We start from the raw sequence: 24,422 nt of genomic DNA, 5'->3' as shown, positions 1-24,422 counted from the left end.
ACATCTAGTGGTAGAATGAGGTTTGTGCAGAGACTGTGTGTGTGTGTCCCGTTGACTCTGGTGAGGAGGTGCAGGCAGATACCCTTGGTGAGGGGGTGTGTGTGTCAGTCACAGTCCTGGCCAGGGTGTGAGACAGGTGAGGCACTCGCCTTGGGTGCAGAATTGAAGGAGGTGCCAATAGCTTCAGAAACCAATATATTTTTTAAAAGGTTTATTTTTACTTTTTGGCTGTGATGGGTCTTCACTGCTACACGCAGGCTTTCTTTAGCTGAGGCAAGAGGGGGTCTACTCTTCTTTGGGGTGCTCGGGCTTCTCATCGTGGTGGCTTCTCTTGTTGTGGAGCACAGGCTCTAGGGTGCTCGGGGTTCAGTAACTGAAGCCTGTGGGTTCAGTAGTTGTGGCTCAAGGGCTCCAGAGCACAGGCTCAGTAGTGGTGGTCCACGCGCTTAGTTGCTCCGTGGCAGGTGGGCTCTTGGACCAGGGATTGAACCAGTGTCCCCTGAATTGCAAGGCAGATTCTTAACCACTGGGATACCTGGGAAGCCCCCAAGATAAATATTTGTATGCGATATTTTAAGAAAATCAAAATCGCAAAAAAAAATCCACGATGAACAAAATAACAAAGTTTTAAATAAAGGCAGGATCAACCTCTGCTTGTGTACGGCTCACTTCACTCTAGCCCTGCCCCAACAGTAGTGTGTCTATAGTGTCCATGCGCATATGTGTGTGTGTTTAGGAGCCACGCACTTGGCATTGGTCAAACTGGGCACCGGGACACACGTGTGCCATATCACCCCATGGGTGTATAGGCACAGTGATTCTGTGTCCATACAAGTTGACCACATGGACATGTGTAGATTTCTTATGATCTCAGCAGCTGGTGTTAGCAATGACTCTGTCCCCAGAATTTGGTGGCCAGTGCCTGGGAAGCAGTGACTGGCTGTTTCCATGTATTCGTGCATTCATGTATTCATTTCACAATTCATCCATTGTGAGTCTTCTGTGTTTCGAGCCTTATACCAGACGCCGAGGCTGGGTGACTGAGCTCTCAAGGAGTGAGATGAAGATTTAACTTCTTTCAAGTTGAGCCTGGCTCTGTTGGGGAGAAGGGCTTTGTGGCAGGGGCAGGAGACTTTGTTCGCGTTTTTCCAGGAACTCATGTCTGAGAACATTGACTTATCTTCACTTCCAGAACAGAAGCCTGGTCTGTCTCACAACCCCATCCATTCAGAGTGTTAGTTGCTCAGTTGTGTTCAACTCTTTGCGACCCCATGGACTGTAGCTCCATCTCTGGGGTTTCCCAGGCAAGAATACTGGAATGGGTAACCATTCCCTTCTCCAGGGGATCTTCCTGATCCCCGGACCAAACCCAAGTCCCTTGCTTTGCAGGCAGATTCTTTACCATCTGAGCCACCAGGGAAGCCCTCATCCATTCAGAGCTCAGCCACAAATCAAGAAGAAACCAGAAGGAGCAGAGAGGAGTCAGAATAAGTTCCATGAAGTCTGTGCAGAGAAACTGACTTGTGTTGCTTCTGGGAAATCCAGTAGGTTCTCAGTGCTGGTTTACTCTTAAAAAAAAAAAAAAGTGTTACTATTTAAAAAAGAAATTTTATTTATTTTTAATTAATTAATTTATTTTTGGCTGTGCTGGGTCTTTGTTGCTTGTGGGCTTTTATATAGTTGTGATGAACGGGGGCTCCTCTCGAGTTGTGGTGTGCAGGCTTCTCATTGCGGTGGCTTCTCTTGTTGCAGAGCACCAGCTCTAGGGCGCTCGGGCGTCAGTACTTCCGGCACATCAGCTCAATAGTTGTGGCTCCTGGGCTCTCATTTGAAGGTGTGTAAGGCGGTTCTTCATTGTGGCCTCAATTTGCGTTTCATTAAGTGATGTTGGAAAAAGAAGAGCTAATGATGTTGAGCGTTTTTTCATGTGTTTTTGTTGTTGTTGTTGTTGTTTGCCATGTGTATATCTTCTTTGGAGAAATGTCTAGTCAAGACCTTTGTCCATTTTCAAAATTGGGATGTCTGCTTTTTTGCTGTTTAAATACAAGGTTTTAAAGCCAGGAATGAGACATGGTTGGATTTGTAAGAGGGAGAGATCCTCTGGTTGTAACTTGGAAGACAGGCCGGCATAGGGAGAGTAAAGGTATGAAAACAGAATTATTACAAGAGCTAACAAAACCAGAGGCAAGTTGGCGGCAGCCGTGGGTAGAGCAGGACCAACATTTAGGGGGCAGGGGGAATGTGCGTCTCGTTGCATAGTGGCCAAAGTCCTCAGCCAGGCCTGCTCTCTCCTTTGGAGTCTCCTCTTGGAATTCTGAACCAGGCAGGAAAGCAGAGATGGCAAGACAGAGAATTCCTGGGAAAAGATGTTTCAACACCATTTCTAAACACCTGTTGTAACCAAGCAAAAAAAAAAAAAAGCTCAAGGCAGGCACAGGCTAGAAGATTAATACCATGTGTGTTTGTGTGTTCTGAGGGATGCAAAGCTCTGTATGTGTGGACAGAAATTCATGCCTTTCCTCTGTGTGAATGAAATATCATGGGAGCCAACATGGTCCCTTTGACAGAGGCCACTTGGCTTCTTGCAAAGGACTCTGAGTTTTGCTTGGTTTATGTTTTCTAGCTTTTCCGCTGGACATTCTAGCATTTTTACTTGCTGCACGTCAAACAGAAATGACACTTATATTTTATACTTGGTTGTTGTTGTTAAGTTGCTAAGTTGTCACCGACTCTTTTAGGACTCAGGCCTGTAGCCTGCCAGGCTCCTCCGTCCGTGGGATTCCCCAGGCAAGAATCCTGGAGTGGGTTGTCTTTTCTTTCTCCAGGGGATCTTCCCAGATCAGGGATTGAACCCGGCTCTCCCGCATTGGCAGGCAGATTCTCTACCACTGAGCAACCTGGGAAGTCTCTTTATGCTTGGTATCTTAGTTCATATTTTTGAGTGAACTTCCTTTTTGACATAAAACATATCTACAAAGAGGTATGCAAATCATAACAGTGCTCTTTAGAAATTGTCTTAAAGTGACATAATGGGACCAGTACTGGGTTGAGAAACAGAACTTTGTAAGAATCTGGAGCCCCCTGATGCCTCTTCTAGTTCCCATCTGCGCTTTCACCTTCCCCGTCCACCTAGTGCATAGTCTCACTATCACTGGTTTGACCTGCTTTTCAACTTAATGAAGTCACTAAATATATTGTTTTGGGTGCCTAGTTTGTTTTGCTGAGCATAGTGCTTGTCAGATTCCTCCATATTATTGTTTTGTGGTAGACTGCTTGTTTCTATTGCTTTGTGGTGTTCCATTGTGTGAATATATCGAGTGTGAGATATCCATTCTACTGTTTCTTGGCTTTTGGGTTGGTGAAGTTTGTGGCTGACACAAACATTCTTAAACACCCTGATGCATGCCTTTAGTGATGCTTGTTTGCATTTCTGTTGGGTGTATATTTACAGTAGATTCTCTTTTTTCCAAGGGATTATGTTCTACAAAGAATTAGTGAGGTAAAGACTGTATGCTGTGAATACTGAGTCATCATGGCATTAGATTCCTGCAAGGCTCTGGTCACATTTTTGTTTACGAAACGATACGCAAACCCCTTTTATGAATGTTTGTGTTTAAAAATACTTTATTTAATATATGTTGCTGATTCATTGGCATCAAACTCATGGCCGAAGGCATTCTTTTTTTAAACCTTAGTTAAATTAATTTACTTGGTTACATCAGCTCTTAGCTGTGGCTCGCGGGATCTTGTGTCTTGCGGGATGTTTCCTTGCGGTGCAGGGACTTTCTCTAGTTGTGTCTCTAGGGTTCAGTCGTTGCGTCAAGGGGCCTCTCTAGTTGTGGCGCACAGGCTCCAGAGCATGCAGGCAACACTCAGGCTTAGTTACTCCTCCGCATATGGGATCTTAGTTCCCCCAACCAGGGCTCCAACCTTCGTCCCCTGCATTGTAAGGCAGATTCTTAACCACTGGACCACCAACTGAGTCCCCCAAAGACACTCTCGAGCAAAGCTTATCAATGAGTCCTATTTTCTCTAGAAGACACTTTACAACCTTCTTTTGCCTAGAACCCTAGACAGAACTTAGCACTGTGCACGTGGTCCCTTAAAACAGCGAGGTCACCAATAAAGTGCATGAGAATGTCAAAATTTCAGCATCAAGTAGACTGTGAGAGAGAAAGTTGTTGCAGTGATGAGAACTGAAACAAGAGGCCCAAAGCATGGCTGCACTGGCTCTGCACTGGGAACCTGTGTGTCAGTGACTCAGTATTTTTGCTACCCTGTGAACATCCATGGATCACCACAAAAGCTCCAGGAGGATTGATTTTGGGGTTACAAATAAACTGTAGTGAGTAGGTGAGTTTGACAACATGGAACCCACAAATAGTGAGACTCAAGTATATATACCTAGGACTGCTGAGTCATAGGGGAGGACTATGGGCTTCCCAGGTGGCTCAGTGGTAAAGAAGCTGCCTGCCAATACAGGAGATGCAGGAGACACTAGTTTGATCTCAGTAAGATCCCCTGGAATAGGAAATGGCAACCTACTCCAGTATTTTTGCCTGGAGAATTCCATGGACAGAAGAGCCTGGTGGTCTACAGTCCCTGGGATCACAAAGAGTCAGATATGACTTAGTAACTGAACGCATACACAGGGGAGGAATATATTGAACTTGAGGAGGTAAGTGCCAAACAGTCTTTGAAAGTTTCAAAGACTCTTCAAAGAATTTACCAGTTTACTGTCCCACTAGTGGCGTCTGAGCCTTCAGCTGCTCTACATCATTACCAACACTTGGTGTTGAATTTGTTTCCCTTTAGACATTCTGATGGGTATATAGTGGTATCACATTTTGGGCTTAATTTACATTTCATGATGACTAATAATATTTAAATACCTGTTCACATGTCTATTGACCACTTGAGTATTCCCTTTTGTGAAATGCCTTTTCAAGTCTTTCGCCCATTTTGCTATTAGGCTGTCTGCCTTTTTCTTATTAATTTGTAAGAATATGTGTTTTGTATACATCCAAATTTTGGATCTGTATTTCTGTTTCTCATATAAATTAAAATTAGGATATCAGTTATTTGTTGGACATAGGATTGCAAGTATCTTCCACTGTGTGGCGTGTCTTTTCATTCTCTTAATGTCTTTGATAAATAGAATTTAATTTGAATGTAGTTTATTCTTAACTATGGTTTTTTTTTTTTTAACAAATGAACTTTAATTATTTTTGGCTGTGCTGGGTTGGGTCTTCATTGTGCCGCTTCTCTAGTTGCAGCTTGCAGGCTTAGTTGCCCCACAGCATGTGGGATCCTAGTTCCTTGACTAAGGATCAAACCCACATCCCATGCTTTGGAATGATAATGCTTAACCACTGGACTAACCAGGGAAGTCCCTGAATGTAGTTTAAATAATAATGTTTTTCCTTCAAGGTTAGTGCTTGTTAGTGTCCTGTTTTAGAAATCTTTGCCCACCCCACAGTAATGAAGATGTTCTTCTATATTTACTTAAAATACACGTTGTTTACCTCTCACATTTAGATGTAAAATCTACCTGGAATTGGTTTTTGTATATGACGTGAGGTACAGATCAACATTTATTCTTTCCCCTTTGAATAGGGCCGAATGATCCAGGAACAGGCTCCAGAGTCTGGGCTAGATTCCAGGGGATCTTGGAAAAATTTCTTAGCATCTTTGTGCCACTATTTCCTCATTTTAAAAACTGAAATTATCTACTCCATATTGGTATTCTGAGGGTAAATGAGTGATTACATGTACATTGCTACAAATGGCGCCTAGCTCATGTTGGTGTTGTTCACTTGCTAAGCTGTGTCCAGCTCTTTGCAACTCCATAGACTGCAGCATGCCAGGCTTCCCTATCCTTCACTATCTCCCAGAGTTTGCTCAAATTCATGTCCATTGGTTGGTGATGCTATCTAACCATCTTAACCTCTTCTGTCCCTATCTCCTTTTGCTTTCAATCTTCCCCAGCATCAGAGTCTTTTCCAATGAGTTGACTATTCGCGTCAGGTGGCCAAAGTACTGGAGGTTCAGCATTAGTCCTTCCAATGAATATCCAGAGTTGATTTCCTTTAGGAACAAGTGATTTGATCTCCTTGCTGTCCAAAGGACTCTCACAAGTTTTCCCCAGCACCACAATTTGAAAGCATCAGTGCTTCAGTGCTCAGCCTCCTTTGTGGTCCAACTCTCACATACGTACATGACGACTGGAAAAACCATAGCTTTGAGTATATGAACCTTTGTTGGCAAAATAATGTCTCTGCTTTTTAATACACTGTCTAGGTTTGTCGTAGCTTTCCTTCCAAAGAAAGCTTCTGCTTCTGCTGCTGCTGCTGCTAAGTCGCTTCAGTTGTGTCCAACTCTGTGCGACCTCATAGATGGCAGCCCACCGGGCTCCCCTGTCCCTGGGATCCTCCAGGCAAGAACACTGGAGTGGGTTGCCATTTCCTTCTCCAACGCATGAAAGAGAAAAGTGAAAATGAAGTCACTCAGTTGTGTCCGACTCTTCGCAACCCCATGGACTGCAGCCTACCAGGCTTCTCTGTCGATGGGATTTTCCAGGCAAGAGTACTGGAGCGGGGTGCCACTGCCTTCTCATAATAAGTGCTCAATAAACCTTAGCAATTATTGTTACTGTTTCTGACTGTTACAAACTTTTTTCCTCCTGATAATTTTCAGGTCAGGGGAAAAAGATTTCTTCTCATGGCTCCTGGTGTGTTCAGGTTGCTGTAATAGAATAACATAGACCAGGTGGCTTATAAACAACAGAATTCTATTCAGTTCTGGAGTTGGGGAAGCCCTGGATCAGAGTGAAAGCGCTGGTAGGTTTGGTGTCTGGTGAGGACCAGCTTCTCAGTGTCTTCTCACTGTGTCCTCACGTGGAAGGAGAGGGAGCTCTCTGGGGGTCTCTGTATTAGGGCACTAATCCTGTACATGAGGACTCCACCCTCAGGACCTAGTCACCTCCCAAAGGCTTCACCTCCAGACACTATCACATTGAAGGTTAGCTTTCAGCATGTGAATTTGGAAGGAGTAGGGGGATACTGACATTCAGTCTGTAGAACTCCCCAACACGATGTTTAGAGTGGTGATGGTGACAGTGAAAAAGGGACACTTTCTGGAGATATTTCTACATCAGTTTCAGCTGGCATTGGTGATAATGTGAATGGAGGAGTTGGACAGAGAAAGAATACAAGAGGGGCATAATCGATAGTTTCTAACTGTGGGTACCTCTGGGCCAGGACCAGGGTAGGGCAAGCAAGAAATTAAGAATGTAGAATTTAAGGAAGGGACTTCCTTGGTGGCCCAGTGTAAGACTCCATGCTTCTACTGCAGGGGTTGTGGGTTCAATTCCTGGTCGGGGACCTAAGACCCCACATGCTGCAAAAAAAAAAAAAAATTAAGGAAGAACTCATTCTCATGTCCGGAGAAGGCAATGGCACCCCACTCCAGTACTCTTGCCTGGAGAATCCCATGGACGGAGGAGCCTGGTAGGCTGCAGTCCACGGGGTTTCAAAGAGTCAGACACCAACTGAATAACTGCCCTTTCACTTTTCACTTTCATGCGTTGGAGAAGGCAATGGCAACCCACTCCAGTGTTCTTGCCTGGAGAATCCCAGGGACGGGGGAGCCTGGTGGGCTGCTGTCTATGGGGTCACACAGAGTCGGACACGACTGAAGTGACTTAGCAGCAGCAGCTGCATTCTCATGTCAGTACAGGGTTCCTCGGGGGAGGGAGCTTTCAGGGAAAGTTTAGGCATGGTCCCCCTTTTAAACAGTTTTTTTGAGGTATAATTTATATATCATTGGTCTTCTCTGGGCTCGGACAGTAAAGAATCCACCTGTAATGCAGGAGACCTGGGTTCTATCCCTGGGTTGGGAAGATCCCCTGGAGAAGGAAATGGCAACCCACTCCACTATTCTTGCCTGGAGAATCCCATGGACAGAGGAGCCCAGCGGGTTACAGTCCATGGGGTCGCAAAGAGTCTTACATGATTGAGCGACTTTCATTTTCACTTTGTATACCATTAAATCCACCTAACTGTGCAACTCAGTGACTGAGTAAATTTTCAGAGTTGTGCAAACATCATCCCAATCTAGTTTGAGGACATCTATATCACGTGCAAAAGATCCCTCACGCCTGTTTGCAGTTCATTCCCACCCCATCCCATTTCAGACAACCACCGCTCTAATTTCTTTGTCTCTGTATTTGCCTTTTCTGGACATTTTGTGTAAATAGAAATCATACAAAATGTGGTCTTTTGTATCTGATTTCTTTCACTTAGCAAAATATGTTTAAGGTTCACCCATATATAGGTTCTTTCACTTAGCAAAATATGTTTAAGGTTCACCCATGTTGAAGCATATATCAGTTGTTTGTTCCTTATTCTTTTTTAAATTTTATTTATTTATTTTTGGTTGTGCTGTGAGGTCTTTTCTCTTGCTGCATTGAATGCGGGCTACCCTTTGTTGCTCAGGCTCTCACTGCAGCGGCTTCTCCTGTTGTGGAGCGCTGACTCTAGGGTGCTCAGGGCCTGTGGGCCCAGTAGTCGAGGCTCTAGAGCACAGGTGCAGTAGTCATGACGCACGGCCTGAATTGCTCTGCCACACGTGGGAACTTCCTGGATCAAAGGATCGAAGCCACATCTCTTGCATTGGCAGGCAGATTCTTGACCACTGAGCCACAGTGGTATGGATGTGTTCACCAGCTGTATGGATGTACCACGGTGTATGGAAGTACCACAGAGTGTATCATTTCACCAGTTGATGAGCGTTTGAATTGTTTCATTGTGACCAGTGCTGTTATGAATATTCATGTGCAAGTCTTTCCATGGACATATACTTTCATTTCTCTTGAGTGGATGGAATTGTTGAGTCTTATGGTCAATTTCTGTTTAACATTTTAAGAAACTGCTAAACTGTTTCTCAAAGTAGTTGCAACAGTTTATTTTACTTTTTAAATTAATTTTTGGCTCGCTGCACTGGGTCTTCCTTGCTACGCATGGGTTTTCTCTAGTTGCAGTGAGCAAAAGCTATTCTTGGGTGAGGTACAGGGGCTTCTCACTGTGGTGGCTTCTCTTGTTGAGGAGCAGGGACTCTAGAGTGCAGGTTCAAGTTGTGGTGTATGGGTTTAGTTGCTCTGCGGCATATAGGATCTTCCCGGATCAGGGATCGAACCCATGTTCCCTGCATTGGCAGGTGGATTCTTACCCACTGGACCCTCAGAGAAGTCTGCAACATTTTATATTTCCACCAGCAAGAGGTTTTGGTCTCTTCACATCATCACCAGCACCTGCTGCTGCCTGTCTTTTTGATTGAGGTTTGCCTGGTGGATGTCATACGTGCTTAGTCCTGTGAAAGACACAGGTGGAGGTGTGCAGGGAGGAGATGGGCATAGGAATTTGAGCTCTAGGTGGAGATATGGCCTGTAGAAATACCTTTGGGAGTCTCGGTTGTAGATTCAGCCAATTCGATAATTTCCTGAGCGCCTTGCATGCGTGCGTGTGTGCTCAATCGCTTCAGTTGTGTCCAACTTTTTGTGACCGTTTGGATTGTAGCCCACCAGGCTCCTCTGTCCATGGGATTTCCCAGGCAAGAATACTGGAGTGGGTTGCCGTCCCTTCCTCCAGGGGATCTTCCTGACCCAGGGATTGAACTCGTGTCTCCTGCATTGCAGGCAGATTCTTTATCTACTGAGCCACCCAGGAAGCCCCTTGAGCACTTACTGTTATATGCCAAGCACTATCCTAAGCTGTAAGGATGCAGCTGTGGAGAACACAGGCACGTAGGAGCCCTTGTGAAGCTGAAAGTCTAGTGGAAGAGACAGACCAGAAACAAAAGTACAGTACAATGTCACATGGTGATAGATATTGTTCAAAAAACAGTAGAGCAGAATAAGGGATGGAGAGGTGGTAGTGGTGTTGGTGGTGCTGATGGAGATGGGGGGGGGGGGTGCAGGGGAGGTCTTCAGGAAACAGTGGTCAGATCACTCAGAGTCCAGGCAGGGAAACAAACCACTCTAGGTGTTTCAACGAGAGGAAGTGTATTCATAATATAGAGAATTAGTTTGTCACGAAACGGAAGAGTTGAGAAGCCAATCTGATGGAATGATCAGGGAATCCAGGAATAAGCCACAGCACAAAGCTACTGGAGGGACAAGACAAAAGGAAGGGTGTGATGAGGAAGAGGCTGTGGGAGCTGGGATCACGGGATCATGGAGAAGGTGTGGCCACTGTCAGAATACACACTGCCACCCTAGCAGAGAGAGAAAGAAGAAATACCCTGGCCCTCTCCCTTCCTCCGCACTCTCCAGTCTCCCTCCAGGGCCTCTCATTGGGTGGGACTAACAGGAAGCCAGGGTGCCAGAGAACCTGCGAAATGTAGTTTTCTGGAGAAAGGTAGAGTATGGCTCTGACCTACATAATGAGAGCCCAGAAATATAGGTGAAATAAAGGAATAAACCACAGAGACTTCCTTGGCCATCCAGTGGTTATGACTCTGCGCTTCCACGGTAGAGGGTGTAGATTCAATCACTGGTCAGGAAAGTAAGATCCCTCATGCCTGGTGGCATGGCCAAATAAATAAATAAAGTTAGGGATGTCCCTGGCGGTCCAGTGGTGATAAAACTCTGTTTTCCAATGTATTGAGCCTGGGTTCAATCCCTGGTTGGGGAACTAAGGTCCCACATGCCATTTGTCCCACTGTGTTAGTAGTTCAATCGTGTCCAACTCATTGTAACCCCATGGACTGTAGCCTGCCAGGCACCTCTGTTCATGGTGATTTCCCAGGCAAGAATACTGGAGTGGGTTGCCATTTCCTTCTTCAGGGGATCTTCCCAACCCAGGGATCGAACCTGGGTCTTTAACATTGCAGGCGGACTCTTTACCATCTGAGCCAACAGGGAAGCTTTCACATATCATGGTACAGCCGAAATAAATAAATACAGTAACAAATTTAAAAATGAACAAACAACGCGTATATCTGTGTTAACAGTGAAGACAGCAAGTGCAAAGGTCCTGAGGTGGGAGTGTGCTGAATGCAACCCTAACCCTAGGAGTGAGTGTGCTGGATGGTCCAGGCACAGAATGCAGAATGGCAGGGGCTGGGGACCTAGGACAAAGCCCCAGGAGACACTGAGGAAGAAGGCAGGAGACAGTGATGGTGTGGCATTGAATTCAGAGGACAAATGACTTTCAAGAAGGGAATGATCCACAAGGGCTTACCTGTGAGAGTGACTAAATGAGCCTGTGGGATGAACAAATTGTAGGGCCACTGGCCCTTTAGTGAGAGGACTGTGGGAGGCATACAGGAAATGGGAGGTGAGGGAGCAGAGACAGCAAGTATAGATGTGAGTGTAGACCACTCCTTGAAGGAGTTTGGCTGGAAGGAGCTAGTGCAGTTTCCTGCATCACCAACACTGAGTGAGTGAGAGTATCATCCTGTTTCAGATTCTCTAAACTGGGAGGGCTTGGAGCCCAGTGGCTTGGGGATCTGAAATCAGACCCACCTAGGTTCAAATCCTGGGCTCAAATTTATCTCCTGGCTCCTCTCTGAGTGGTTTCCTCTCTTGTAAATAGGAAAGGTGCTGTCCTTTTCACAGGGGATTTCACCCAGTACTCAGCAAGTGTATTTGCAAAGTGTTCAGCACTCCTAAATGCAAGCTGTAGTACAAGTAGGCAAAGAGACATCTCATTTTTCTAAAGCTCATAATCAGTTGCAGATAATAACAATGTCAGCTATTTATGAAACACGATGTCCCAGACAAGCAGCAAAGTGCTTTACAAGCACCATCTCTCCCCAGCTTAATCTGCTGCGACCTGCACACTGGCGTCTTTCCTGTTCCTTGAACACTTGCTTCTGTCTCAGGGCCTTTGCACTTGCTATGCTTCCTGCCTGGAGCTCTTCCTTCAGATATCCAAATGGCTCCCTCCACTTTCTTCAGGTCTCTGCTCAAATGTCACTTTTCCCAACCACCTCGATTAAAGTTTGACTCCCCTACTTAGTCCATATGCCCCTTCCTCTCCATCCCCATTTGTTGTCTTCTGATCCTATTGTTTTTCAGTTGCTCAGTCTTGTCTGGCTGCTTGTGACCCCATGGACTGCAGCACACCAGGCTTCCCTGTCCGTCACCAACTCCCGGAGCTTGCTCAAACTCATGTCCATTGAGTCGGTGATGCCATCCAACCATCTCATCCTCTGTTGTCCCTTTCTCCTCCTACCTTCAGTCTTTCCCAGCGTCAGGGTGTTTTCCAATGAGTCGACTCTTCACATCAGGTGGCCAAAAGTATGGGAGCTTCAGCTTCAACATCAGTCCTTCCAGTGAATATTCAGGGTTGATTTCCTTTAGAATTGACTGGTTTGCTCTCCTTGCAGTCCAAGGGACTCTTAAGAATCTTCTCCAACACCACAGTTCGAAGGCATTAGTTCTTTGGCGCTCAGCCTTCTTTATGGTCCAGCTCTCACATGTGTGCATGACTACTGAAAAAACCATAGCTTTGACTAGAAGGACCTTTGTCGGCTATAGAATGTTCAGCTCCACAAAGGCAGGGCTTTTTAAATCTGTTGTTCATGGTGCTTGGGACACAGTAGATGCTCAATAAATCTTTTACTTGATTGTCAGGACACGGGGCCATCTACAGGTATTAGGTCTGCGGGTCCTTAAAACCATCCACTTTGCAGATGAGGAAACTGAGGCAGAGAGAGGTCATTGCTTGAGGTCACATAAAGGGCAGAACCTTCCTCTCCGGATCGTTAAGCTCAGAAAAAAAGGATTGTTCAAGACCCCCACCATCTGTACCCCCCATGCCCAGCGCTACTCCCGAGGGCGGTGAGCGGCCACTACCCAGGAAAGGCCTGAGTCATCGCCGCCTCCAGACGGCGGCGGCCGCGGGCTGAAGGCGACGGTGGCGGCGGCCACGCGAGGTGATGCGGGGACGCCAGGAGGGGGCGTGAGTGCAGGGAAAACAGAGGAAATTAAAACCGGCCGGGCTCTCCTCCTGGCGGCCTGGCCGCCCCCGCTGCCGGCTGGTGCGTGGGTGGAAAGTCGGGGGCCACTGCACGCCCCCCTCCTTCGAAGGGGCGGGCCGGGGAGCTGGTCCCTGGGGTCTGGAGGAGGGTCCAAAGCATCAGTTCCCCGCCCTCACCCTAAGTTCAAGTTGTGAGTGGAGACCCGCCTGGGACTTGTCTGCAAAAGGCTAGTTCCTGTCTCAGCCGTCGGGGGTGGCCATGCCGCCCCTTGGAGTCATTTGGGGAGGCGGGTCCTCCTACTGCAAAAGTGACCCCATTCCCGAACCTTCATCCGAGTAATCACATCTATTGGTCTCGGACGCGCCACTCTAGGCTTCCCTCGTCCGAAAACGACCAAGTGGTCTCCAGAATGGTCCTGGTACCAGGGTGCCCCTTCCCCAAGGAAAAGGAGGCCCTTGGCCTTCCCATTCAAGGGAGCGCACCAGAGTCCCCCCAGCCCATGCCTGGTCTCCCAGTTTTTAGGGAGCCGGCGTCGGTGTCCTAGCAGTAGGTGGATAGGGACTTGTGACTCCGGCCGCCCCTCCCCCGCCCCCTGCCAGCTTTGGATGGTCGGGGTGGGGCGGGTGCCCATTTAGACGCTGGCCAAGCACCCGGGGGTCAAGAGAGGGGCTGTGCGTGGAGAGTGGCCCGGGAATACCTCACTGGGGTTGGGGGTGTTGGGGGGTAACTGGGGGCGGGGACACCAATGGGGGCGGGGCCGGGATGCCGCGGCGGTGGGGGTGGGGCAGGTGGGGGAGGCCGCCGGAGGGGGCCCCCTCGCGGGATGGGTGGGTCCCGCGCAGAGCGGGGTGGCCAGGCCCGGGGGGGTGTAGCCCGGCGCCCCCCGCCCCCTGCCGGGCTCCGGGCCGGAGCCGTGACGTCACGGCGGCTGGAAGTGCCCGGCGCGGAGGCGCGGGAGGGGGTGCGGGGGGGGGGCCGAGGCGGCGCTTTATAAGCGGAGCCCCGCCGGGCGCGCAGAGCCGCAGCCCGCGTCCCGGAGCCCCCCGGCCGGCCTGGCCCCGGCCCGGCCCCCAGCTCGCGCTCGCGTCCCCTGGGGCGACTGGGCGGCGAGGGACGGAGCGCCAGGCGGCGGGCGGCCGCGGGGCATGAGGCGGGGGCGCGATGTCGGTGCCGCTGCTGAAGATCGGGGCCGTGCTCAGCACCATGGCCATGGTCACTAACTGGATGTCGCAGACGCTGCCCTCGCTCGTGGGGCTCAACGGCACCGTGTCCCGCGCGGGCGCCTCCGAGAAAATCGTGAGTGGCCGCCGCGCAGGGGGCGCTCCCGAGGGGGGGCGTGGTGCCCGAGCCGCCGCCGCAGCCCCCGGGGGCCCCCGCCCCCCTGCTTTCCCTGCGCGCCGGGTCCCAGGGGCGCCCTCCCTGGGCTGGGGGCGGGACGCCGAGGCGGAGGCGCCCTGGGACCCCCGGCCACCTCCGCGGCGCCTTTATTATTGTTATGATTATTTCTTAGGCTTAATGTGCAGTGTCCGAGTGGCAACAAGGTACCAGGCTCGCTCCGGCCCCGGGGCGCAGGCAGCAAGGGCTGCGGAATTGAGCCTGGTCCGGGCTGAATGGGGCGAAGAGGGAGGGTAGAGTCGGGGGTCTGGGGGGAACCCAGCCTCTGAATGGGGAAATCTCGGGTCTCAGAGCGTCTCCACTGTCACAGTCTCTCCCTGCTTGTGTCTTGATGTCTCTGAGTAGTCCCGTATGCCTATCGGTCTGTCTGTCTCTCTCCCTCTCTTCTAGCTTTGTCTCTCTCTGTGGGTTTCCCTGTCTGTCTCGCTCTGTCTTCTTGATTTCTTTTTCCTCCGGTTTGTTTCTCTGTTTCCCCTCTCTGTGAGTCTCTGTTGAGCTGTCTCTGACTTAGTGTTTCTCTTTTTCTGTCTCTCCTTTCCTCTCCCCTGTGCAACCCCGCCCCACCCCCCAGCATCTCCCTTCTAATTACCTGTCTCACCATGTGCTGAAACCCTAGGAGGCAGATGGGGTCTCAGACTCCACGGGAGGGGGCCGCAGAGAGCAGGGCCTGGGGCTCTGTGCTGCCCCCAGAAACTCCAGGTTTGCTGCCTTCCCCATACCATCCTATCCTCTTCTATCACCTTCATCCTCTAGCTTCCCAAGTCATGGAATTTGGCTGGGGGTGAGGGGGCACAAGGAGAGAGGGCAGGATGTGTGTGTGTCGGGGCGGGGGGTGGGGGTGCTCCTTCAGGGTTAATGATGGTGGTCTTGGTGTCCTGGGGAGACATGCTCCTGGACAAATTTCCCTCAGGCTCCTCTAGGTATGCCCCATACCCCTTATCCCTTCCCCTTTTCAGTCTGGTTTTGGGACTCCTCCCATTATCTGGATCTGGAATTCATGGGGTCTCCCTCTCCTGCTTGATGGTCCCCCAGCTTCATCAGCTCCCCTCTTGAGCCTCCAGGGGCCACCACCCTGAAAGGAAAGAGGTCTTTGCTCCCAAGGGTTGTGGGCAAGTAGAGGCAGGGGTGCTGTGTCCTGTGCTCAGGCTTCATCAGCCCCTGGAAGGAATTGTCACTGGGTTTGGCCCAGGTGAGGGCTTTCAGTCTGAATTCTCAGAATTGAAGTCAGTGTGTGAAACAATGTGTTTCTGTGTGTCAGTCACATCAAGCAATGTCCTGGTGTATCTGTCTATGCGTGGGTTTTGGTGTGTGTATGGGGGCGTGTGTGAGTGGAGGTTTTGAGAAAGTTCATGTGCTTTGCTGGCATGAGGGCATAGATGTGTCTGCCTGTATGTAAGGGTGCATTCCAGACTGAGTGGGTGTGTCCCTGGGTACTCACTGTCTGGGTGTGGATGTGTCTAAGTGTGTATCTGCAGTTGTATGTCCCTGACTGTGGGTTTGCATGTACGTAATTGCATGTGTGCATATGTCTGTCTACATGACTCTGAGACAGACTTCTTACTGTTGCCTTTTGGGGGCGGGGAGAGATGGCGTCTCATTGAAATCAGAAGCCAGATTATTCCACTCCCTTACCATCTAAAAAGTGTGAGTCAGTGTAAATGTGTGCTCGTATCATGTACAGCATATGGGTAATGTCTGGGGAATGTGTACATAAGTGTGTAACAGCATGTCACTGAATTATGACTTTGTGTGTGTAAATATGTCTTTGCAGATATGTTCGTGTGCATATAAATGTGGACGTGTCTGTCTTTAGAAGTGCATGCATATATGTTCAAGTGTTTATCTATGAATGGTGTGTGTGCCTAGTTTTATGTGTGGGAGGATTCCTGTGTGTATCAATTTTTCTGTAAGTGTGAGGGGGTGTGTGGTCTGACGTGGTCTCCACTCTAGCCTATCTGTAGCTGACAGGACCTTGATCCAATGCTTCCATGAAGTTACCTACTAAAAGCTGGTAGTTCTCCCATCCTTGATCCCCATCCCCATCCCTCAGTCTCACTCAGCCTTGCTAGAAGAGCTCTATGGGGTGAGATGCCAGAGAACTCAGGGTAGCACCTAGAAGGGGACTGTGACATGAGGGTGCTCTAGAAAGGGTCTTGAGAGTCTGTAGACATAGGTTGAAATGCAGACTTTCCCCCAACTTGCTCTATGACTTGCACTCCGGGCCAGCAACATGACCACTGTAGGCAGACGTTTCCTCATCTATAAAATGGGAATGATAATTTCTACCTCACAGAACTGTTGTGGGTTAGAGGGCTGTCATCCAGGTCCTCATCCATTCATCCTTTCATCTATCTATCCATCCAACTATCTTTATACTCATTGTTTCATCTACCCAAACGTCTATCCACTCACCTCTCCATCCATTCATTCATCCAGTCAACCATCCTCCCACCCATTCTTCTCTTCATCCTTCCACTTGTTTCTCCATCCACCTCTCCATCCATCTATCTTTCCATTCACCTATTATTCATTATCTGTCTCTTAATCAGTTCTTCCATGCATCCATCCTTCCATCCATCCATCTCTCTATCCATCCAACTCTTTTGTTTATTCAGTAAAATTATTGAGTACTTTCTTTATGTCAAGTGTGTGTATGCCAGAAAATCCCAGTTCAGTGCCTGACACAGTAGATGCTCAGCGGCAGGACTCTGAGTCAGAGGAATCTGGGTTTGAATTCTGGTCCTACAAGTTACCAGTCTTATGACCTTGGGGAAAATTATTTAATCTCTTTAAGCTCCAATATCCTCATTCGTCAAGGAGGGTCCCCACTAAACCACAGGATCCATGAGGACATCTGTGTTTTACTCATTATTGAAACCTAAGACCTGATGTATAGTGAGCCTACAATAAGTATTTGTCAAGTGGCTGAATCAACAATTGCATCTTCATAAGGATTCCACCTTCAAATAAAAACAAATGGCTAGGTTCAGTAAGGAGAGGCTTCTCTGTTTGCCATTACAGCCAAGCACATAATAGACGTGGAATAAATATTTGTCAAGTGTCTAAATCAGTAATCCACTTTCATAAGGATTGAGGAACAAATGGAAGGCGCAGAGTAGGTGTTTAATAGGGAAGAGTTGTGGGAAGGTACACAGCAGCAACGTGGTTAAGCTGAGGGGTTCAGGAACCCGGGTAGTGAGAATTCCCGGTCCTGAAGCAGACCCTTTAAAATGGGTCTCTTTGAGGATGGAATGAGCCCAGATCCTCTGGCCATTCTTCACCTCCCTGATCTGATCCAGAGAAACAGCTTAGCATTCTAAGAGATTCTGAAAGATGCTGCTACAAACTGTCCCTGGAAGAGAGGGGGAGGGGGAACTGCCTCTGCTACTACCTTTGGCCAACTCCCAGCCATAAACCATCCCTGTGGGATGGGAGCCTTCAGCGGAATGGTTTCTCACCTGGGGGTCATAAATTCAGAGCCAGACTGAGCATTGTCAGCCCCATTGCCAGCGGCTGCCGTCATTACAGGGCCTGAAGTAAGTTACCTGCATCTTATATGTTATGCCCTTGTCCAACCCCTCCTGCTTGAGGGATGGAGGGAAGGAAGGGGAGATGAAGGAGGAATATTCTGTTTGGGGGAGGACCATTTTCCTCCTGGGAGAAACAAGGACCGTCTGGCAGCTATCAGCAAGAGGCTTTTTGAGGACTTCCCAGTAAGAACCAAAGTTCGGAATCCTTTTCTTTTCTCGACGGTTTTCAGTGGGGAAAGGACCCTAATACGCAGTCAGTTGAGGCAAGGAAGGACTGTGGCAAATGGCCTCACAACTCAGTGATTTAACACTGCACTGGTTTATTTTGTGCTTGCACTATGCATCCGCGTTGGCTGGTGAGCTCTGTCGGTGGTAGTCAGGGACCTGGAATGAAGGAGGCTCTATGGTGACATGATCGCTGAAACAGGGAGAGCAAGGCACAGCATAGCCCCACTCACTGCCTCCTAAAGCTTCCCCCTGGAAACCCCATGTTACTTCTGCTCACATTTCATTGGCCAGCACAAGTCACATGGCATGCTTAACCCCGAAGAGGGTGAGACAGGGGGCCCTACTATGACCTGGAACAGAGAGACGTGGCCAAATATTTATGAACAACCCTAAACATGGCTGTATACTACTGATCCCTCCTCCTCTTATTCTATAACAAGAATTCTCTTGGAGATTCTCTCCATTCATTAATTCAGTCAACGAATATTTATTGAGCACCTATTGTGTGCCAGGCACTCTTCCAAGTGGCAAGGATATGACCATGAACAAAACAGACAGATATCTTGTCCTGGGGGAACTGACATTCTAGGGCAGGAAGGGGGACAAATAGATAAGTGCACAGATAAATCGATAATATATACATGGTGATGCAGGGCTTCCCCCGTAACTCAGTGGTAAAGAATCTGCCTGCAATGCAGGAGATGCAGGGTTCAATCCCTGGGTTGGGAAGATCTCCTGGAGGAGGGCGTGGCAACCATATTCTTGCCTGGAGAACATCATGGAGAGAAGAGCCTGGTGGGCTACAGTCTGTGGGGTCAAAAAGAGTTGGACACAACTACCACCGCCCCCCCCCCCCACACACACACAGAGTGATAAATGTGCTGTGAAGAACCATAGAGCAGTATAAGGGGAGTGGAGAGTCTTGGGGAGACTATTTTAGATTGAGTAGATGTCTCTTAGGAGGTGACATTTGAACAGAGATCTGAAGGAAGTAAGTGGAGGTAACAGCAAATGCAAAGGCCCTGAGGTGGGACTATGTCGGAAGTTTTGGAGCGACGGTGAGGAGACCAGTGTGGCTGAAGCAGCGTGAGTGAAGGGGACAGCAAGAAGAAATGAGGGTAGCGAGGTGGTGGGAGAGAGACTTGCAAGGATTTTATATTTAACTTGCAACTTGTTGCACATTATCTGTCCTCCTTTCATGCTTTCCTTTTCCGCATTTCACTTAAAAACAAACAAACAAACAATTTATTTATTTAATTTTGGCTGTGCCTGGGTCTCCATTGCTGCACTCGGGCTTTCTCTAGTTGCAGCAAGAGGGGGCTGCCGTTTGTTGCAGTGCTCGGAATTCTTATTGTGGTGGTTTCTCTTGCTGTGGTGCACGGGCTCAAGGCACACAGGCTTCAGTAGTTGCAGCACAGAGGCTTCGTTGCTCCACTGCGTGTGGGATCTTCCCGGACCAGGGATCGAACCCTTGTCCCCTGAAATGGCAGGCAGATTCTTAACCACTAGACCACCTGGGAAGCCCTCAGCAGTGCACTTTTAACCTTCTGTTGCTCACAGTGTAGCTGATTTATTTATTTTGTTGTCTGATCCTCCCCCTTGAAACGCTAGCTCCCTGAGGGCAGAGATTTTTTTTTTAATCCATTTTGGTTGACTGTTGTAGCCCCTGTGCCTTAGCACTGGGGCTGGCACACAGTTGGTGTTCAATGAACAGTTTTTAAGTGAATAAATGAGATGCCAGGGGGATGCTGAGCATAGAGGGATGTTGACTCAGGTGTTCACAGTTTTTCTCTGGCCCCTGTAGGATGGACAGACTGTGGGAGGTAAGGGCAGGAGCCAGAAGACTGGGGAAGAGGCCGCAGCCCTGGTCCAGGTGAGTGATGATGGGGACTGGACCAGGGCAGGAACCAAGGAGGTGAAGTATTGTGGATTTCATGCACACCTGCCTATTCACTTGCTCCTAATTGTGGACTATGGCTTCTGTTCAAACACCTCAATATGTCAGGAAATATTTGAGTACCTGTTTTGTGCTGGGAAGGGTCCTGGACTGTGGAATGTAGAGATAAATAAAGCCCTGACTTCAATCAGATCACTGTCTCATCCACAGTACTTGTGACACGTCATGGTATGCCTGGAGACAGGGATATTTCTAGAGTGTTGCGGGGACACAGGAGAGGGGCATTGAAATCAGCCGGGGTGTGATGGAGCTTTCCTGGAGGTGGTGATGTCCAACTGAGGCTTAAAGTGGAGAAGGAATTGGCCAGGTGAAAGCAGAGCAGGGGGGCTCCAGGCAGGAGGAACAGCAGGGACAAAGGCTCGGAGGTGAGGAGCATCCTGTTGAGGACAGAGAGATGCAAGCAATTCAGAAAAACTGAACACCTGAGTCACCATCGCTCTTGTGCTCAGCACCCTCCCTGGCATCCCATTTATTCACTTAACAGCTATTTATTAAACACCAATATGTACCAGGATGGGAAGGGTGTGAAAGTGGCCTAAGTGGCCAGGGGGGACCATGTCATGATGGGATTTGCCCTGAGGTGCCTATACTTCATTCTTTAAAAATTTTATTTATGTATTTATTTTCATTTTTGGTTGCATGGGTCTTCCTTGCTGGTGAGGGCTTTTGCTAGTGGTGTTGAGTGGGGGCTACTCTATGTTGCCGTGTGAGGGCTTCTCATTGCGATGGCTCCTCTTGGGGACCACAGGCTCTAGGCTTATGGGTTTCAGCAGATGCAGCGTGTGGGCTCAGTAGTTGTGGCTTGTGGGCTTTAGAGGTAAAACTCAATTCTTGTGGTGCATAGGCTTAGTTGCTCCGTGGCACGTGGAATCCTTCCAGACCAGGGATCAAACCGATGTCCTCTGCATTGGCAGGAGGATTCTTACTCCGTGCACCACCAGGGAAGTCTGCCTTTACCTTGTTCTGAGTGTCAAAGAATGGGGGACCTGGAGGACTTCGGAGCAGGAATGCATTTTTCTAGAGGCCTAATTGTTAGCATAGCCTTCTAGACTAGGAGTGTGAAATTTGTCTCATTTAAAAATTTCCCCATCTCACTTGCACCTGATCTAAACTCCTTACCTGGCCCAATTCAGTAAACCTCAGTTTCTTCATCCATAAAATGGGGACAACAATATATATATATACCGTATAGCGTTGTGTTTAGCAGTGTGCCCGGCATATGGAAGGAGCCTGTGAAGGTTAGCGATTATAATTATCACAAATCCATACCTGCCTGTGTTTCAGATCTAGGAAGGACCACTTTGCTATCCCATGCTAGTTCCTGCCTCTGGAACTTGTTCCCATCTTCTGGGAACATTCTTCCTCTAGCCAGCTCCTTCTCACCCCTCTGATTCAGGCTCAAACATTATCTCCCCAGAGAGAGCTCCCCTGGCCTCCCCAGCTAAAATGCCCCCACTTTATTATTTGAACCTGTTCTGTTATTTTCCCAGTACTCATCCTGATCTGAAATCGTGTTGGTAACTGTCTTCTACCAACAGAACGGTAGTGCCGTGCAAGCAAAAACTTTTGTCCCTCTTGTTTGTTACTGGAATTGTCTCATTTGGGGCAGTAGGTATTTCTTGAATGGTCTCAGTTCTGCCCCATGACACTACTGCCCCTTCTTTCTGCTGTGTGAAACTTCTGAGCCTTGATTGAGTATTTCTGTGACTATATGAGTTTGAGCAAACTCCAGGAGATAGTGAAGGACAGGGAAGCCTGACACTCTGGAGTCCATGGGGTTGTAAAGAGTCAGACATGACTTAGCAACTGAGTAACAACAACTCGATCTTCTCTCGTGGCTCGGAAGTGCCTGTTTCTTTCTCTTTTCTATTTAATTAATTAATTAATTTGGCACTGTGGCTTGTAGGATCTTAGTTCTCCAATGGGGGATTGACCCCTCACCCTCAGCAGTGATTGTGCAGAGTCCTCACCACTGGACTGCTAGAGAATTCCTCAGAAACATTTGTTTCTTAAACCTTTTTTCCCTTTGTGTCTTTGTTTCTCAACTCTTCTCTGTTTGAATGGATGTCCAACAAACGGGCACATTGCCAGCAGCCCACATAAAAGTTATGAAGTGATCTTGCAACCAGAAAGCAATCATCCCCGACTAGCGATCTCTGAGCTCTTCCGTGCCAGGTCCTGTGCTGGGGGCTGGGGATACAGCAGTGAACAGGGAAGACTTGGTCTCTTTCCTCACAAAGCTTCGTAGGGAGACAGTGAACCTGGAATTGTGCAAATAGCCATTTGCACACTTCTAGATTATTAAAAATTAGTGGGGGCTGTGAAGGAGAAGATGTGGAACTATGAGGACAGGAAGTTGGGAGGGACTAGTCACCTTCCCTGAGGAGGTGATGTTTGCCCTGAGACCTGAAGGATGAGTAAGAGCTGGGTAAAGACGGAGCTGGTAACTTGGAGGGAGAGAGGCCAAGAGAACAGGGGATGTAAAGGTGTTGGGATGGAATGGCAGGTGTTCTGTTTGATGATCTGGTGAGATAGGCAGGGACCAAGCCGTTGGGTGCTGCTAACTACCACCCGAGCTTGATGCAACACATAGAAATGGCTTGAAATGCTGCCTTTGCCCATCCAATTGGCACCACTAACAGCACCATGGACAGCTACCAAGGGAGGGTAGTCTGAACCTTGGGGCTGCTTGAGTGCAGTTAAAACAGGCTTCCTTCTCTTCCAGAGGGAAGCTCTGGTTTTTGCCTCTTGGTGTCTGCATTCCCCCCAGCATCCTTCTCACCTCTGGCCCTGGGTGGCTAACGCCTCTTTGTGAAGCTCCAGAGAGGAGCAGCCGCGAAGCTGGGCGAGGAAGAAAAGCAGCCTTCCGGGGGAGGTTCAGGCGCTTGGAGAGAGTTTGATGTGGGGTTGGGTGTCTTTGTGTGTGGGAGTGAAGAAGTTGCCACTGAGAGATCTGAGGGACCAGGCTGGTTCTCAGTCCTCTCTTGTCTCAGCCTTGATGCTTCTCTATTTTTAAACATTGTCTTTTAAGTCTCTCTCTGTGTCTCTCTCTCTGTCTCTCATATTTTTGTCTCATTAGCTACTTTATTCCTCTCTCTTTGTCTTCACTGTGTATCGCCATCACATAATAGAAAGTGAAAAATTGAAAGTTGCTCAGTCGTGACCGACTCTTTGCAACCCCATGGACTGTACAGGCCATGGAATTCTCCAGGTCAGAATACTGGAGTGGATAGCCTATCCCTTCTCCAGGGGATCTTCCCAACCCAGGGATCAAACCCAGGTCTTCCGCATTGCAGGCAGATTCATCACATAATAGGCATTCAATAAATGGAGGCTTTTTTCCTTTGTTTATTATTTGTATTTATTTGGTTGCACTGAGTCTTAGTTGCAGCATGCAGGATCTTTTATTAATAGTTGCCAGCTGTGAACTCTTAGTTGCAGCGTGTGGGACCTAGTTCCCTGGCCAGCGATCGAGCCCAGGCCCCTTCGCATTGGGAGTGTGGAGTAATAGCCACTAGGCCACCAGGGAAGTCCCCTCAAAAAGTGTGTGTTGAGTGGATATTCGTGGTTATCTGTTTGTCTGCCTGTGTCTCATGTCTGCCTCTCTTTGTCTCTGTCCCACTGTCTTCTCTCCATCTCTCTCCTCTCTCTCTGTCTGTGAGTCTCCTTCCTCCTTCCTCTGTGTCTCTGTTTTTCTGTGTCTCTTTGGCTCTGGTTCTGTCATCTCTGCCTCTTGATGTGTCTGTCACTATATCTCTTCCGCGTCTATCTCCTGTGCCATGCCATGTGTGTGTGCTCAGTCGTGTCCCACTCTTTGTGGCCCCATGGACTCTAGCCCACCAGGCTCCTCTGTCCCTGAAATTCTCCAGGCAAGAATACTGGAGTGGGTGGCCATTCCTTTCTCCAGGGGATCTTCCCAACCCAGGGACTGAGCCCTCGTTTCTTGCATCTCGTGCATTGGCAGGTGGATTCTTCACTGCTGTGCCACATGGGAAGCCACATCTGTCTCTCAGTCTCTGTCTATCTGTGTCTCTCTCTAGGATTCTGTTTCCATTATTGCCATAGTTGCTGTATCACAGTCCAGGACCCTGACAGGGGGTAGGGTTGAGGCTCAAATTCTCAGACCTGAGAGGGCTCCTGAGACAGGACAGAGCTGGAACCTGTGTTGGGCAGGATTCAGTGAATGGGACGGGATGGGCCAGGCCAGCATCAGCCCTTGAAGGCCCTAGAAGGACAAGCGGGGAGTGTCTGTACCCCTGGTGATGCTGGGGATGGGAGGCACACTTTAATGGGAGTCTGGGGTGAAGAGTGAGTGGATGCCCAAGCTC

At 48.7% G+C, this 24,422-nt stretch overlaps 1 protein-coding gene across 2 annotated transcripts in view; it reads left to right on the top strand.

Moving 5' to 3' along the window:
• OLFM2 (olfactomedin 2) overlaps positions 1-24,422 on the top strand; it is a 74,189-nt gene that overhangs the window by 4,876 nt on the left and 44,891 nt on the right. The window contains exon 1 of one of the 2 annotated variants that reach the window (XM_069590998.1): positions 13,887-14,280. The exons of the other annotated variant lie outside the window; for it this stretch is intronic. Coding sequence (XP_069447099.1) covers positions 14,146-14,280 — 135 coding nt within the window. The 5' untranslated portion in view covers positions 13,887-14,145. Of the gene's footprint in view, positions 1-13,886; positions 14,281-24,422 lie in introns of those variants that run through there. 2 annotated transcript variants of the gene reach the window in all.

Source organism: Ovis canadensis, chromosome 5 (genome assembly GCF_042477335.2).
Source record: "Ovis canadensis isolate MfBH-ARS-UI-01 breed Bighorn chromosome 5, ARS-UI_OviCan_v2, whole genome shotgun sequence".
Taxonomy (NCBI): domain Eukaryota; kingdom Metazoa; phylum Chordata; class Mammalia; order Artiodactyla; family Bovidae; genus Ovis; species Ovis canadensis.
This window is presented reverse-complemented; position numbering and strand designations above follow the sequence as displayed.